Consider the following 15223-nt stretch of genomic DNA (forward strand, 5'->3'; position numbering starts at 1 on the left):
TTTTTTCCTCTTTAACTACATACAAATATTTGAGCAAAATAAAGTTGATAGTAAAGAATAACTAAACAAAAGTAAAAACTACTATCAACTTCTCTGGTTTTTGCCTTCAAACTCCTCCTGTGTCCAGCGACATATTCCCAGAATTTGTAAACAATAAAAAAAACTAATGTCCCCATAGTATCCATTATATACTGTCACTAACCTTGGGATCATATGGATCAAAACAAACTTCCCTTACGTCAGGGGTGCCCAAACTTTTTCCACTGAGGGCCGCACACAGAATAATTAAAGCATGCGGGGGCCATTTTGATATTTTTCATTTTCAAACCATAACAAAATATATGGATTTTTTAATTTATTTTACCTTTAGGGGTCCCGGGGACCATAAAGGGTCTCAGTCATTAAAATGTTAAAAATAAGTCCGATTATTATTTTTTTAAAATTATTTAACGTTTACAGTAAATCTCTATATCAACTTCAAGTTGATATAAAGTATTACAAATGAAAAACATTTTTTTATGGCTTTTCTGTCAAAAACAACTTAGTTTTTTATAGTAAAACTGAAATATGCAGTATTTAGTAATTAGAGCCCTAAAAGATCAATAATGCAGGACACCATTGATTTTAATTATTTCCTATTTTTGAGTAATCACAGTGAAAAGATAAATAAAAAATCACTAAATATATTTGGGATCCAAAAGGTGCCCCACTCATAAAGTGATACATTTTTAATAGGTTTTTCTTTTACTTTCAACACTTAAGTTACGAGATCAACTTCAGATATATCTGTCGATTTTATGCTGGAACAATTATTGTGTTTGTTTTATGTGCTTTTGTCAAAGAAAACGTTGATGTTTTTATATGGCTACTACACAATATATGCAATATTTACCACATAAAACCTTTTAAAGTGAAATATCTGAAGTAATCGGAGTCCTGAAAATAATTCATTATAACATGGATTTTTTGTCGTTATTTTTTTTTTCTGAGCAATGGCAAAAAAAGGAAAATAAAGACAGACAAAAGAAAAAAAAACAGCGTACATGGCAGCTTTTGTGCCAACATTGTAACTTTTTCTCGTTAGATTTCACCTCATTCCACTTTTTTTAATGTTCTTTTTTATTTTTACAATAGTATTTCCAGAATGTGTGGCGGGCCGGTAAACAATTAGCTGCGGGCCACAAATGGCCCCCGGGCCGCACTTTGGACACCCCTGCCTTACGTGTATGCCTGACTGTTTCACAGCAACAGAGCACTGTTGTATTATCCTCTCTCTAGAGTTTTATTAATCTACCGGTACTTGTTAATTTCCTGTTAATGACTGATTACTTTCTGTTGTAACGCACTTCCATCTAGACTTCTTAAAGTTTAAATGCTAGTTTAGCGACTAGTATGCCTTCCTGTCTGCTTCCATTTGTTTTTACTCAGTGTGTAACATGTTTAGCTTCACCCTCCAATGATAACGCTAATTGTAATCAATGAAGTTTATTTGCCACAATGGGGGTGTGGATTATTAATTTAGGGGAATGGCTCCATACTGTGTATGAACATAGACATTTAGCTGCTAAGTGACAGAAATAAATAAAATTACAGGCAGCTTTTGTCAAGCTATTGTTGCCATCATGCATGCTAACATGGGCAGCTGATCAGGTAGTGAAAGGCTGCACCACCAAACAAGTCAATATGAAAGACAAACAGCACGTTGGCCTGCTCGATGGAAAATCTGAGTAAGAAAACATGATGGAACAGTCAATTGACAAAGTATTATGCACACTCTGCAGGCAGGAGTTTTTACTGCAGGGGGAATTCATAATACAAACTGCAATGTTGGGAGGTGATATGTCATAACAAGGAAGTAATGTACTGTGCCTAAACAGCTTCTCTCCAGTGTGACAAATTAAAAGCGGAGGCACTTATCATGTTTGGAATATATCTCTGAGCCTAAAGGAAGTTTTTAATCCTGGAAGGTACGACTTTAGGAACGCAGTCTCGGTTACTGCAATTGGAGATCTACATCTGTAATGACAGATAACAGCAGTTGCAACCAGACATATGAAATGACTTACAAGAAATATTTCAAATACCAAATGCCAACAGAGTCACAATGTAATCACTGAGCTAAAGACACACAGGTACCTTCCTCATGCTGCTGCAATGTGAAAATGGCTTCACAGAGCGCTTATAAATCAGGGTCATTGCAAGTGTCCTAGGGATACTAGCCACACACCAAAACATAAACATTGTAAATTTAAATCTCTTAGCATCTCCAATCCCAGGTACCTGAAGATCCAATTCACATTGCATTCCCCTCAAACACAGTTTTATTGCAGGTCCCTATCCAATATGGGGTCATAAGCAGAGGCCAGGTTTATGTCTTTTAATTAGTACACGGTTGCCATAGTAGTATCCAGCTGGAATACAATCACTCCCCTTTTCACACATAAACAATGGTACCCGTAAAGAAGAGCGAACGAGAGGGAGCGTGATTAGAAAAGAAAAGAGAAAATGTCCAACAAAATATATCCCAGAGAGTCTTATTTATTACTTTTATTATCAACATGTGACCTGTTCTAGGGTATGATATGCAAGACATACAACTGCATATTGGAAGGTAATGGGCCACAATAATTGGTGTGTGTATTTTTGGATACTCGTCTTACCTGAAATTAGGTGCTGAGGCCCATTCCAGAGCGAGGCATGCCAAGTCCACAGCAGCATAAACCAGCAAAAAGAAAATGGTCACAATACTGGCAATTGTGTTGAGCTTCCCCGAAAACAGCACGAGCTACAGTGAATGAACAAAAGAAGACAGAGAGGAATAAATGAACGAGTAAAAAGTAAAGTAAAAACATTGCAATGAAACAGACCATTATGAAAAGAGAAGTTTAGGGGAGGCTGACCTTAGACTGTTGTATCTCACCAAAGTGGGTAGCAACCATTTTATTACAGCTTCTAAGGAAGGGTTTCCAAACTTTTTGACCCGGGGGCCACATTGAGTTGAAGAAATTTGCCTGGGTGCCGAAAGCCGACGGCATGTAAAGTAACGATATATACACACATATACTGTATAGCCTATACACATTATACATATATATATATATATATATATATATATATATATATATATATATATATACATATATATATATATATATATATATATATATATACATATATATATATATATATATATATATATATATATATATATATATATATATATATATATATATATATATATATGTGTGTGTGTGTGTGTGTGTGTGTGTGTGTGTGTGTGTGTGTGTGTGTGTACATATACAGTTGTGGTCAAAAGTTTTGACATGGTGTTCATGGGAGTAAAGGCCTCACCTTTTCTCCTCCAAACACTTTGCTGGGTATTGTGGCCAAACAGCAAAATATTTGTTTCCTATGACCACAGAACTTTACTCCAGAAGGTTTTATCGTTGTCCATGTGATGTCAGATGAAACAAAAATTGAGCTGTTTGGCCACAATACCAAGCAATATGTTTGGAGGAGAAAAGGTGAGGCCTTTATCCCAGGAACACCATTCCCTCCGTCAAGCATGGTGGTGGTAGTATTATGCGCTGGGTCTGTTTCGCTGCCAATTGAACTGGTGCTTTACAGAGAGTAAATGGGACAATGAAAAAGGAGGATTACCTCCAAATTCTTCAGGACAACCTAAAATCATCAGCCCGGAGGTTGGGTCTTGGGCACAGTTGGGTGTTTCAACAGGACAATGACCCCAAACATATGTCAAAAGTGGTAAAGGAATGGCTAAATCAGGCTAGAATTAAGGTTTTAGAATGGCCTTCCCAAAGTCCTGACTTAAACGTGTGGACAATGCTGAAGAAACAAGTCCATGTCAGAAAACCAACAAATTTGGCTGAACTGCACCCATTTTGTCAAGATGAATGGTCAAAAATTCAACCAGAAGCTTGTGGATGGCTACCAAAAGTGCCTTATTGCAGTGAAACTTGCCAAGGGACATGTAACCAAATATTAACATTGCTGTATATATACTCTTCTTGTTAAAAAAGGACACACTGAAAACTCAGGTAGGCCGCAGTTTGGACACCCCTTTTCTAAAGGGACAACAGTATGTGGACATGGTGTGTCTTAGAGCAGTCAGTGTACAGCTTGGAAAGCAAAATAAATGTACTGTCCCTTGAATATAAAGCCGTTATGGTCAAAATTTCTAGCAACACAAGTGAGTGCATTTCACTGTGAACATATTTAAATAGTGGCCAAAGTGTGAATACGTAGTGTGCGCACTGAGCACCATTGACATCTACCCCTGCCTTTATCCTATTGGGCACGTAATTCACTAGTGCTGCGCAGGCTGAAATCTTCTTCTACTCCTCCAATGATGGCATCACTGTGCTGATGGATGTCAGAGACCTTGCGCCTTAGGATACCCTACATGTGCTCAGTTTTGGTCTGGGGATTTTCTTGGCTACTCCACTTACACCTTTAGCTTCCTCAGCAAACACAAAATGTGTATTTCAGACTCTGATGAGTATGTTTATTATATCTTTATTCTGTTTCATCTTTCATTGTCACTATTATATATTCACATAAAAAAAGCTTCGCTGAGCTTGACTGAGTAATAGTTGAGCGTCTGAGGCGAGATTACAATCAGATTTTGTCATCAGTAAATCATTCGAATGGTGGAACATGCAGAGAGAGCAAGAAGACGAGAGTCAACGGTCTCTGAGGAGCTAACGATTTCCATCTAATTGCTCCCCTTCTACTCAAAGACAGTTCAAATGGGTTAAAAAGACAAGAGTGGGACTGACGAAGAGAGAGATAAACGGAGAGCACAAATAATAATAGACCATTCAGCCTCTTCCACTCTCAAACAATATTGATATTTTTGTCAGGCCTCTTTTTCACCAAAGATTTTCTCTTTCCTCTCTGCCAATATTGCAGTATTCAGACTAAACAGACTGTATACCACTTCAAAGACACAGTAGCTTATTCAACAAGAATCCCTGACAATCTGTTCTGCATACTTTTTCATTTAAATTATTTGTAATTTTATCTTGTATTTTTGCCATTGATTATGATGATACCCGGTAATTTGATGGACTGATCTATTTTACAAAGCAGCTGCCTTCTAGTTCTTAAACATGTAAACAAGTGTGGGATAATAACAGGATGATAATCTTTCATTTCGTATAAAGAGTGTTTAAGTGTTTCACTGATTTAATCAATCAGCACAAATCGCCTGACTAGTTTTGTACAGACCTGGATCTGTAAAATTCATTCAGCTCGAGACTCTTCTGGCTAAGTGCAATACAGGATAAGTGCAATACAGGATATATGGATCAATCAATAAATCAATCACAGGTTGTTTATATAGCCCTTAATCACAGTGCTTCAACAGACTTCACAAACCACAATGACAATACCTGATACAAACCCACATTCGGGCAAAGAAAAACTCCAAAAGCCCAAGCTAGGGAAAAAAGGAAACCTTGGGAAAGGGCCACAGATGTGGGGACCCCCTCCTGGGTGACTGGCAGCAATGGATGCCGAGATAATTCTTATATTAATAAATAATGAGAGTTTAGTCACAATTTTAAAAAATGCTGCTCATCCAGTCTGCGTTAACAACATCTGAAAACTAGCACACTCATGCTTGAGAGCTACAGAGTTTGCCTTCAATGTATTTCTTGTTAATGGTATTAAAACAAGGATTAAAGCTCGACAAATAAGAAGTCAAAAACCAACCACTTTAATGTGGTATTCAAACGCAAGGATTATTGTTTTTCCCCTGTACAATATCAAGTTGTGGAACGTATCAGCACTACTATAAATCCTGTTTGATTCCAATCAATGCAAGTCATTAGAATAAAGTAATACACCAACATATATGTTTGTCTTCAAGAAAGAAGAGAATCTATATGCATTTAACGTTTAAGATTATATACTATCATTTGCCGAGGTGGGTGCTCATGTGAGAATGAAGACCAAATCGCGATGCACACACAGCTGCTACAAGGAAAGGAACACAAAGAGGAACTCTGTTTCCTTCTCTCCTTCTTTGACTGAGTGACGATTGCTCTGTTGGTATCAAAATACCTTATGCTGTGCACACTGGTGCCTCTAAAGAGTTCTGTCGTGGGATGTTAATTCCAAAGAGTTCACAGTGAAGCTGCATTTCTAAAGGTTTTCCTTCAGAGTATCTTTGTAGGGGTTTTCCCTGACATGGTGCCAGTAGCATCTTTGAAATCCTGTGTCTTCCATGCGAAAAATATGTCCGGTCCATCTCAATTGGCATTTGATGATCAATGACTCAATGCTGGGGAGGCCACTCTCCTGCGAAGATACGCTGGTGAAACTGCTTAAGCAGTTTGATGTGCTGGCGGTAAATGGTTCGTGTCTCACAATAATAGAGGCATGCGCTCAGGACCAAGGCAATCTTGGTGGAGAGACGAATGCCGTGGACTCGCCAGAGTCTCTCTGTCAGTCGGCGGAAGGCCGCGCTTGTCTTTCCAATGCGCTGTATAACCTCAGCGTCCAGGGATCCATTGCTTGTAATGGTGCTACCCAGGTAGCAGACTTTTCGACAGTTTTGATCTCTGTGTTGTTGGTGTTGATGTGAGGAGGTTGTGGTGCACTGGCAGCCTGTAATGGTAAAGGCTGAACCATGGCTTCAGTCCTTCCAAGATTGATTGTCAGTCTGAATCACCTGCAGGCAGCTGCAAGGCTATCCATGAAGAGCGTGGTAGTGGTCGTGGTAGTGTGCAACCAGAGCACAGTCATCTGCCAATAGGAATTCACATAGTGTGGCACTTTCGTTTCAGTGCGGAACTGGATGTACACACTTCTGTCACAGTCACTGAAGGCATCAAGCAACATTGCTGAAAACAGGAGAGAGAACAAGGTCGGGGCAAGTACACAGCCCTGCTGTGTCGTCAGGGTTTGTCATGGTGTTAGCATAGGCACTGATGACAGTGGCAAAGCAGTACTTTGTGACCCTGAGACGCAGGGTCATTAGTCCATCATTGATGGTAGGTTGTCAAGCTGTCTTGCAAGCTTATTGCAAAAAGCAAATGTGAAGTTAAGTAAAGTAAATTATATTTATACAGTGCTTATCTTTAGTTACTGAAAGCACTGTCCATGTGAAACCCATTACATAAGTTACATTTAAACCAGTGTGGGTGGCACTGGGAGCAGGTTGGTAAAGTACCTTGCCGAAGGACACAACGGCAGTGACTAGGATGGCAGAAGTGGGGATCGAACCTGGAACCCTCAAGTTGCTGGCACGGCCGCTCTACCAACCAAGCCACGCTTAAAGTCAGTCTTTAATCATTGTGTCATCGTCTTCCTCCTGCGTACTAAAACCACCGAAATCCTCTTTGTCGGTGTCGGAGAAGAACAGGCCGTAAATAAGCCGCACCCTTGTATAAGCCGCAGGGACCAGAACGAGGTGAAAAAGTAGCGGCTTATAGTCCGGAAATTACGGTATACATATATATATCTAAGTGACTTTCTAAAAAGCGACAAATCTAGTAATTTTTTTGGGATGTTTGGAGACATGAAAGCGCATAACACTAATCTTCTCAACGTACAAGCGGTGCTGCTGTGAGCCTTTCGTCACAGGCGGTCCCCTATCGACTGAATGTCTGCTTTCAAACAGCTGGTACTGAAAACACATTTCGATGTACTTTAAAGCGCAATCACGATGAAGTCCATTCCATTCTCGTCAGAGCAGACAGGAGACGCACACCAGGTTTGTGAAAGGCTGCCAGTGTTTCTGCCTTGGTTGAAATGTAAATGTGTTTCATCACTGTAACGCTCTGTAATTAATTTACAGTTGTAATCATATTTAGCATTTTTGTAATGTAATGGTTTTCAACCCCGCCTTCTGCCCGAATGCAGTTGTGATAGGCTCCAGCACCCCTCGCGACACCAAAAGGGACAAGCGGTCGAAAATGGATGGATGGATAACGGTTTTCAAACGGTGTCTGTCACATGGCAGTTAAAAGGCTGATCAAACAAAACAGAAGTCATCGTCATGGATCCACGAGCTGCGGAAGATAGCTCCCCAAATAGCTAAACAGACGCAATACCTTCACGGTTACATTTTGGTGAATTTAAAAAAATGATATAATACAAAAAGAACACCATTGTATAATTTAATAATACTAACAAAGACACTCATAAATGTGTTAACTAATGCCAACGACGTAAGCTTTATTACCTTACAATAGCACGTACAAATATGCATGAAAACACTCCTACAGACACATGGGATGATTTAGTTAGTAAAATTGTTATAGTTAAACTTACAAACGTTGCGTGGAGTGATAAACGAAGAATCCATACGAGTAGAAATGCTATGAACAGCTAGAAAACCAAATGGCAACTGTACTTCTAGTAGGTTCGTAGCTCAGTCTAAACAGAAGGGCAAGTCACCAACTGCAGCATCTGCAATGAGCAAATTCGTTCAAAAGATGGTGCCATAGCACAAACTATGAAACTATTTACATTATAGCTTGCCGTCAGCAAAGACAAATCCATAGATTAGCCACACAATTTTATAAACCACAGGATTCAAAGCCTCGGAAAAAAGTAGCAGTTTATAGTCCGGAATTTACAGTTTATGAGGTAGATCACATCGACTTGGTCATTTGATGAGTAGCTTGTCTGCTTAAACAAGTGTAGGCACCCCTGCTCTTAAGTAACTACTCTTAATTATTTTTTGGGCTTCTCTACCAACTTCTGATTAATAGTCACTTAAACTACTAACAATGACTGCACTTTATCCTATAGTTACAATATACAGTATTATGATTAACTAAAGTCATGCAAACATTAATAGATACACTTTTTAACACAAATCCCTTGATTGGGCACACTTTGAATTTAAGTATGATACTGAGATGTTCATCACTCACTTGTACAAGAAACCAGGAAAGAAGCACAGAGGCCCAGGGGTTGCCACTGTTAGATATCTTCTTAGCAGGAGACAACACCTTACCTAGAGGAAAGACAACAAAGAAAACAAATATAATTGGTCATGTAGAAATCATAAAAGATATACAGGTCACCAGATCAACTCAAGGAGAAAATTGGAAAAGATTCCCATGCTGTGGAACACTCTGGGTTGGTTTCTGTTTTTGTATATTTTAGCAAAACAAAGTTAAGATACTGCCATGCAAAGTGAAAGCTACATATTACCAAAATTAAGAAACACCCTTGAAAACGAGATGCTGCATCTTCAGGGGTTTTCCATTAATAAATTCAACATTCAAACACGGTAAAAATTACATTTTATGTTTGACAAGTCATAATTTTTAAGCAAGGTATTGCAAATGTCAATTTTAAGATACAGTAGTGCAATATCAAAATATTAAAACAATTATTTAGAAGTAGAAAAAATACTGTATTGTTTCACTGTTTATGTTTTATTATATTTAGCTTGACGCAATTGCAGTAATTGATCAAATATATAAACATAGGAGAGTGTGACTGTTCACTGATATTGTGATCATAAAGTGATATCATTTTGCCAACACATTTATCTTTTAGTTTACATAGGACAGAGGCAAAACTAAGCACATCATTTATTTTTTATTTAGTGTTTGGTGCAATTAATTAATAATGCTGTATGTAAAAGTGAATGAGCTGATTATGGCTGTGTGAAAAAGTATATAAGTTATAAAGCATTCCAGCATACTTTTTACTAACAAAAAAGGACTGGTAGTTTAATACCAAACAAGTCATCTCTGGCCAAGGCGTAGAGGATGCGTGAGGCGCCAATGAGGTTGCTCATGGCTGCTGAAAGGGTAGAAGAATAAACTCCAATGGTCACAAAAGGGTTCCAGACGTTGATGTCTCTGAGGAAACTGTAATCCTTCTGAAGTAACACTCTAGAAGGAAAACAAACAGCAATCAATAGTCTGTAAACATTGTAAACTATGATGGATATTTACTAAAACATTGTTCAGACAATCAAGGAATATCTAATCAACACATTGTTATTATTATGTATGGGCCTATGTATCATTAATGCACCTATAGTAAGTTTGTATTTTCAAGTCTTTCAATGTGTGGAAAAAAAATCCGCTTCAAACCAACAAACACAGGACAGAATATTTATCATTGAAATGCTAAGTGCAATTAGGCTTTGCTTTCTTTACCTAAAAACATACCGTACCTGTATGTAGAATGACTATTAACACGTTTCATTTTATATGGTGTTTTTACAGTATGTGTTTTGACAATGTTTTTGTTATATATGTCACATGAGTAGTATGCAACTGTTTGTATTGATTACGATTAGCATTACTATATTTTCCGGACTATTAGCCGCTACTTTTTTCCCACATTTTGAACCCTGCGGATTATGAAACGGTGGGGCTAATATACAGATTTTCTTCACTAACGGCCATAATGGTTTGTATTCAGCAAATAGTTTTCATTTGGACGGTTTGCTCAGTGCAGAGCCTGCAGGTTGAAATGTACTTCTTCTTTCGTTCCATGAACCGGAAGTCCATCCATCCATCCATTTTTTACCGCTTATTCCCTTCGGGGCCGTGGGGGACGCTGGAGCCTATCTCAGCTAGAATCGGGCGGAAGGCGGGGTACACCCTGGACAAGTCGCCACCTCATCGCAGGGCCGACACAGATAGACAGACAACATTCACACTCACATTCACACACTAGGGCCAATTTTAGTGTTGCCAATCAACATATCCCAGGTGCATGTCTTTGGAGGTGGGAGGAAGTATTCGTCCATAATGTTTATGTTCGAAAGGATTCTTCATTCATCACTCCAAGCAACGTTTGTAAGTTTTACAATGTTACTAAAACAATTTGTACTTTTACTAAACTGTCCCATGTGTGATATTTGTAGGAGTGAGTTCATGCATATTTGTACTTGCTAGTGTAATGTAATCAAGCTATCATAGCTAGCTAGCATTAGCGAATATGCTACCATGTTTAGTGTCTGTGTTACTATTATTTACTAACTGTACAATGGCATTCTTTTTGTAATGTTTCAGTTTCTTAAAATCACTCAAATGTCACCGCCTCACCGTGGAGTTATTGAGTCTGTTAAGCTAATTTGGAGAGCTCGCCTCCGCAGCTAGTGGGCCCATGGCGATGAATTCTGTTTTGTTTGATCAGCTGTTTGGCAACAATTAAGGTAAACATTTACACATTTACTTTTGTACAGGTGTATGTGCGGCTTTAAGTCCGGTGCAGCTAGTACTGTATATGTAAACATATTTATTTCTTCTAAAATTTGGGAGGTGCGACTTAAATACCGGTGCGATCTATAGCCTGGACAATACGGTAGAATTTATTGAGCCCCTGTTTGATTTGGTTTCACAACAAAAGTTATTTTAAAGCACTTTACACATTTAGCAGGTCTTTTTACATTAAAGAAAACTGGAAACCAAAATGATCCCACACAGAAATGTAGGGGACGTAATGGCAACAGCAACTGGCAGAACTCACGGAAGCAAGGAGCGCCCATTTAAGGGGAGAAAGAGAAAAGAAAAAAGAGAGAAAGACAAAAGACAAACACCAAAAAACAGGTAGCTACATACTACATGGATGTCTGACTGCAATAACAATGATATCACCATTGACGGCGTGGCGTAGTGGGTAGAGCAACCGTGCCAGAAACCTGAGGGTTGCAGGTTCGCTCCCCGCCTCTTACCATCCAAAAAAATCGCTGCCGTTGTGTCCTTGGGCAGGACACTTCACCCTTTGCCCCCGGTGCCGCTCACACCGGTGAAATGAATGATGAATGAATGGTAGGTGGTGGTCAGAGGGGCCGTAGGCGCAAACTGGCAGCCTCGCTTCCGTCAGTCTACCCCAGGGCAGCTGTGGCTACAAATGTAGCTTACCACCACCAGGTGTGAATGAATGATGGGTTCCCACTTCTCTGTGAGCGCTTTGAGTATCTAACAATAGAAAAGCGCGATATAAAATCTAATCCATTATTATTATTATTAGATTATATTAAGAGGATATTAAGAGAAATAAGTCGAAAGAGGAAATATCTTGGGGGCACTAGTCAAGGACTGTAATTTCTGCTTTATCGGAGTTTAGCAGTAACAAGTTACAAGTCATCGGATTCTTGATATCTTGAAGACATGCCTGGAGTTTGATAGCTTATTAGTGTCATTCAGTGTTATTGATAAAGTTGTGTGTCAACTGCATAACAGTGGAAGTTTGAATGTTGTCTGGATAATCCATGTACGCATAGCAATTCTCTTAGAATAATACACAATTCACATAATGTTTTTTCTGTTGTGTCTGTGTCAGAGGTGGACATGCATTCTACTGAGGTGGCAAATTATGATATGTCCAGTCTATTGCAGCACCAAGCAAACAATCGGAAAATTCCCGTCATATCAATTCCTAGATATGGTCGAAACTATTTAAAGTGCACTACGCATAATAAACGCAACATTGTTAATATTGCCACTACGGATAATCTTAACAAAAACTCGTCAAAACAGCCCAATACCTATAATATGGGCTTTTTAAACATAAGATCATTGTCTCCCAAGGCGTTATTGGTTAATGAGGTCATTAGAGACAACAATCTTAACGTCATTGGTCTTAGCGAAACCTGGCTCAAACCAGATGAATTTTTTGCGCTCAATGAGGAATCTCCTCCTAACTATACGAATGCGCATGTTGCCCGTCCTCTTAAAAGGGGAGGGGGTGTCGCACTAATATACAATGAAAATTTCAACCTTACCCCTAACCTAAATAATAAATATAAATCGTTTGAGGTGCTTACTATGAGGTCGGTCACACCGCTACCTCTCGACCTGGCTGTTATCTACCGCCCCCCTGGGCCCTATTCGGACTTTATCAGTGAATTCTCAGAGTTCGTTGCTGATCTAGTGACGCACGCCGACAATATAATCATAATGGGGGACTTTAATATCCATATGAATACCCCATCGGACCCTCAGTGCGTGGCGCTCCAAACCATAATTGATAGCTGTGGTCTTACACAAATAATACATGAACCCACGCATCGCAACGGTAATACAATAGATCTAGTGCTTGTCAGGGGTGTCACCACCTCCAAAGTTATGATACTTCCATATACTAAAGTAATGTCCGATCATTACCTTATAAAATTTGAAGTTTTGACTCATTGTCAACAAGCTAATAATAATAATAACTGCTATAGCGGCCGCAACATTAATGCTGCCACAACGATGACTCTTGCTGACCTACTGCCTTCGGTAATGGCACCATTCCCAAATTATGTCGGCTCTATTGATAACATCACTAACAACTTTGACGATGCCTTGCGCGAAATTATTGATAGTATAGCACCGCTAAAGCAAAAAAGGGCCCCTAAAAGGCGCACCCCATGGTTTACAGAAGAAATTAGAGCTCATAAATTATCATGTAGAAAACTGGAACGCAAATGGCGCACGACTAAACTTGAGGTTTTCCATCAAGCATGGAGGGATAGTTTAATAACTTATAAACGCATGCTTACCTTAGCTAAAGCTAAATACTACTCAAATCTCATCCGCCTCAACAAAAACGATCCTAAATTTCTGTTTAGTACAGTAGCATCGCTAACCCAACAAGGGACTCCTCCCAGTAGCTCCACCCACTCGGCAGATGATTTTATGAATTTCTTTAATAAGAAAATTGAACTCATTAGAAAGGAGATTAAAGACAACGCATCCCAGCTACAACTGGGTTCTATTAACACAAATACGACTGTATATACGACGGACACTGCCCTCCAAAATAGTCTCTCTATTTTTGATGAAATAACATTAGAGGAATTATTACAGCGTGTAAGTGGGATAAAACAAACAACATGTTTACTTGACCCACTTCCTGGGAAACTTATCAAGGAACTGTTTGTATTATTAGGTCCATCAGTGTTAAATATTATAAACTTATCACTTTCCTCCGGCACTGTTCCCCTAGCATTCAAAAAAGCGGTTATTCATCCTCTGCTCAAAAGACCTAACCTCGATCCTGACCTCATGGTAAACTACCGACCGGTCTCCCACCTTCCGTTTATTTCCAAAATTCTCGAAAAAATTGTTGCACAGCAGCTAAATGAACACTTAGTGACTAACAATCTCTGTGAACCTTTTCAATCCGGTTTCAGGGCAAATCACTCTACGGAGACAGCCCTCGCAAAAATGACTAATGATCTATTGCTAACGATGGATTCTGATGCGTCATCTATGTTGCTGCTTCTTGATCTTAGCGCCGCTTTCGATACCGTCGATCATAATATTTTATTAGAGCGTATCAAAACACGTATTGGTATGTCAGACTTAGCCTTGTCTTGGTTTAACTCTTATCTTACTGACAGGATGCAGTGCGTCTCCCATAACAATGTGACCTCGGACTATGTCAAGGTAACGTGCGGAGTTCCCCAGGGTTCGGTTCTTGGCCCTGCACTCTTTAGTATTTACATGCTGCCGCTGGGTGACATCATACGCAAGTACGGTGTTAGCTTTCACTGTTATGCTGATGACACTCAACTCTACATGCCCCTAAAGCTGACCAACACGCCGGACTGTAGTCAGCTGGAGGCGTGTCTTAATGAAATTAAACAATGGATGTCCGCTAACTTTTTGCAACTCAACGCTAAGAAAACGGAAATGCTGATTATCGGTCCTGCTAGACACCAACATCTATTTAATAATACCACCTTAACATTTGACAACCAAACAATTAAATAAGGCGACTCGGTAAAGAATCTGGGTATTATCTTCGACCCAACTCTCTCGTTTGAGTCACACATTAAGAGTGTTACTAAAACGGCCTTCTTTCATCTCCGTAATATCGCTAAAATTCGTTCCATCTTGTCCACTAGCGACGCTGAGATCATTATTCATGCGTTCGTTACGTCTCGTCTCGATTACTGTAACGTATTATTTTCGGGTCTCCCTATGTCTAGCATTAAAAGATTACAGTTGGTACAAAATGCGGCTGCAAGGCTTTTGACAAAAACAAGAAAGTTTGATCATATTACGCCTATACTGGCTCACTTGCACTGGCTTCCTGTGCACTTAAGATGCGACTTTAAGGTTTTACTACTTACGTATAAAATACTACACGGTTTAGCTCCAGCTTATCTCGCCGATTGTATTGTACCATATGTCCCGACAAGAAATCTGCGTTCAAAGAACTCCGGCTTATTAGTGATTCCCAGAGCCATAAAAAAGTCTGCGGGCTATAGAGCGTTTTCTAT

The 15223-nt window shown here is 39.3% G+C and overlaps 1 protein-coding gene across 1 annotated transcript in view; it reads right to left on the bottom strand.

Annotated features, from left to right (window-relative positions):
• The window catches only part of LOC133663453 (solute carrier family 12 member 9-like), a 137479-nt gene that overhangs the window by 35192 nt on the left and 87064 nt on the right, over nucleotides 1–15223 (bottom strand). Inside the window, exons 7-9 of the mRNA XM_062067927.1 lie at nucleotides 9727–9884; nucleotides 8910–8992; nucleotides 2661–2785 (exon numbers count right to left, since the gene is read on the bottom strand). Of these exons, the coding sequence (XP_061923911.1) occupies nucleotides 2661–2785; nucleotides 8910–8992; nucleotides 9727–9884 (366 nt within the window). The remainder of the gene's footprint in view (nucleotides 1–2660; nucleotides 2786–8909; nucleotides 8993–9726; nucleotides 9885–15223) is intronic.

Source organism: Entelurus aequoreus, linkage group LG13 (genome assembly GCF_033978785.1).
Source record: "Entelurus aequoreus isolate RoL-2023_Sb linkage group LG13, RoL_Eaeq_v1.1, whole genome shotgun sequence".
In the NCBI taxonomy this organism is placed as follows: Eukaryota; Metazoa; Chordata; class Actinopteri; order Syngnathiformes; family Syngnathidae; genus Entelurus; species Entelurus aequoreus.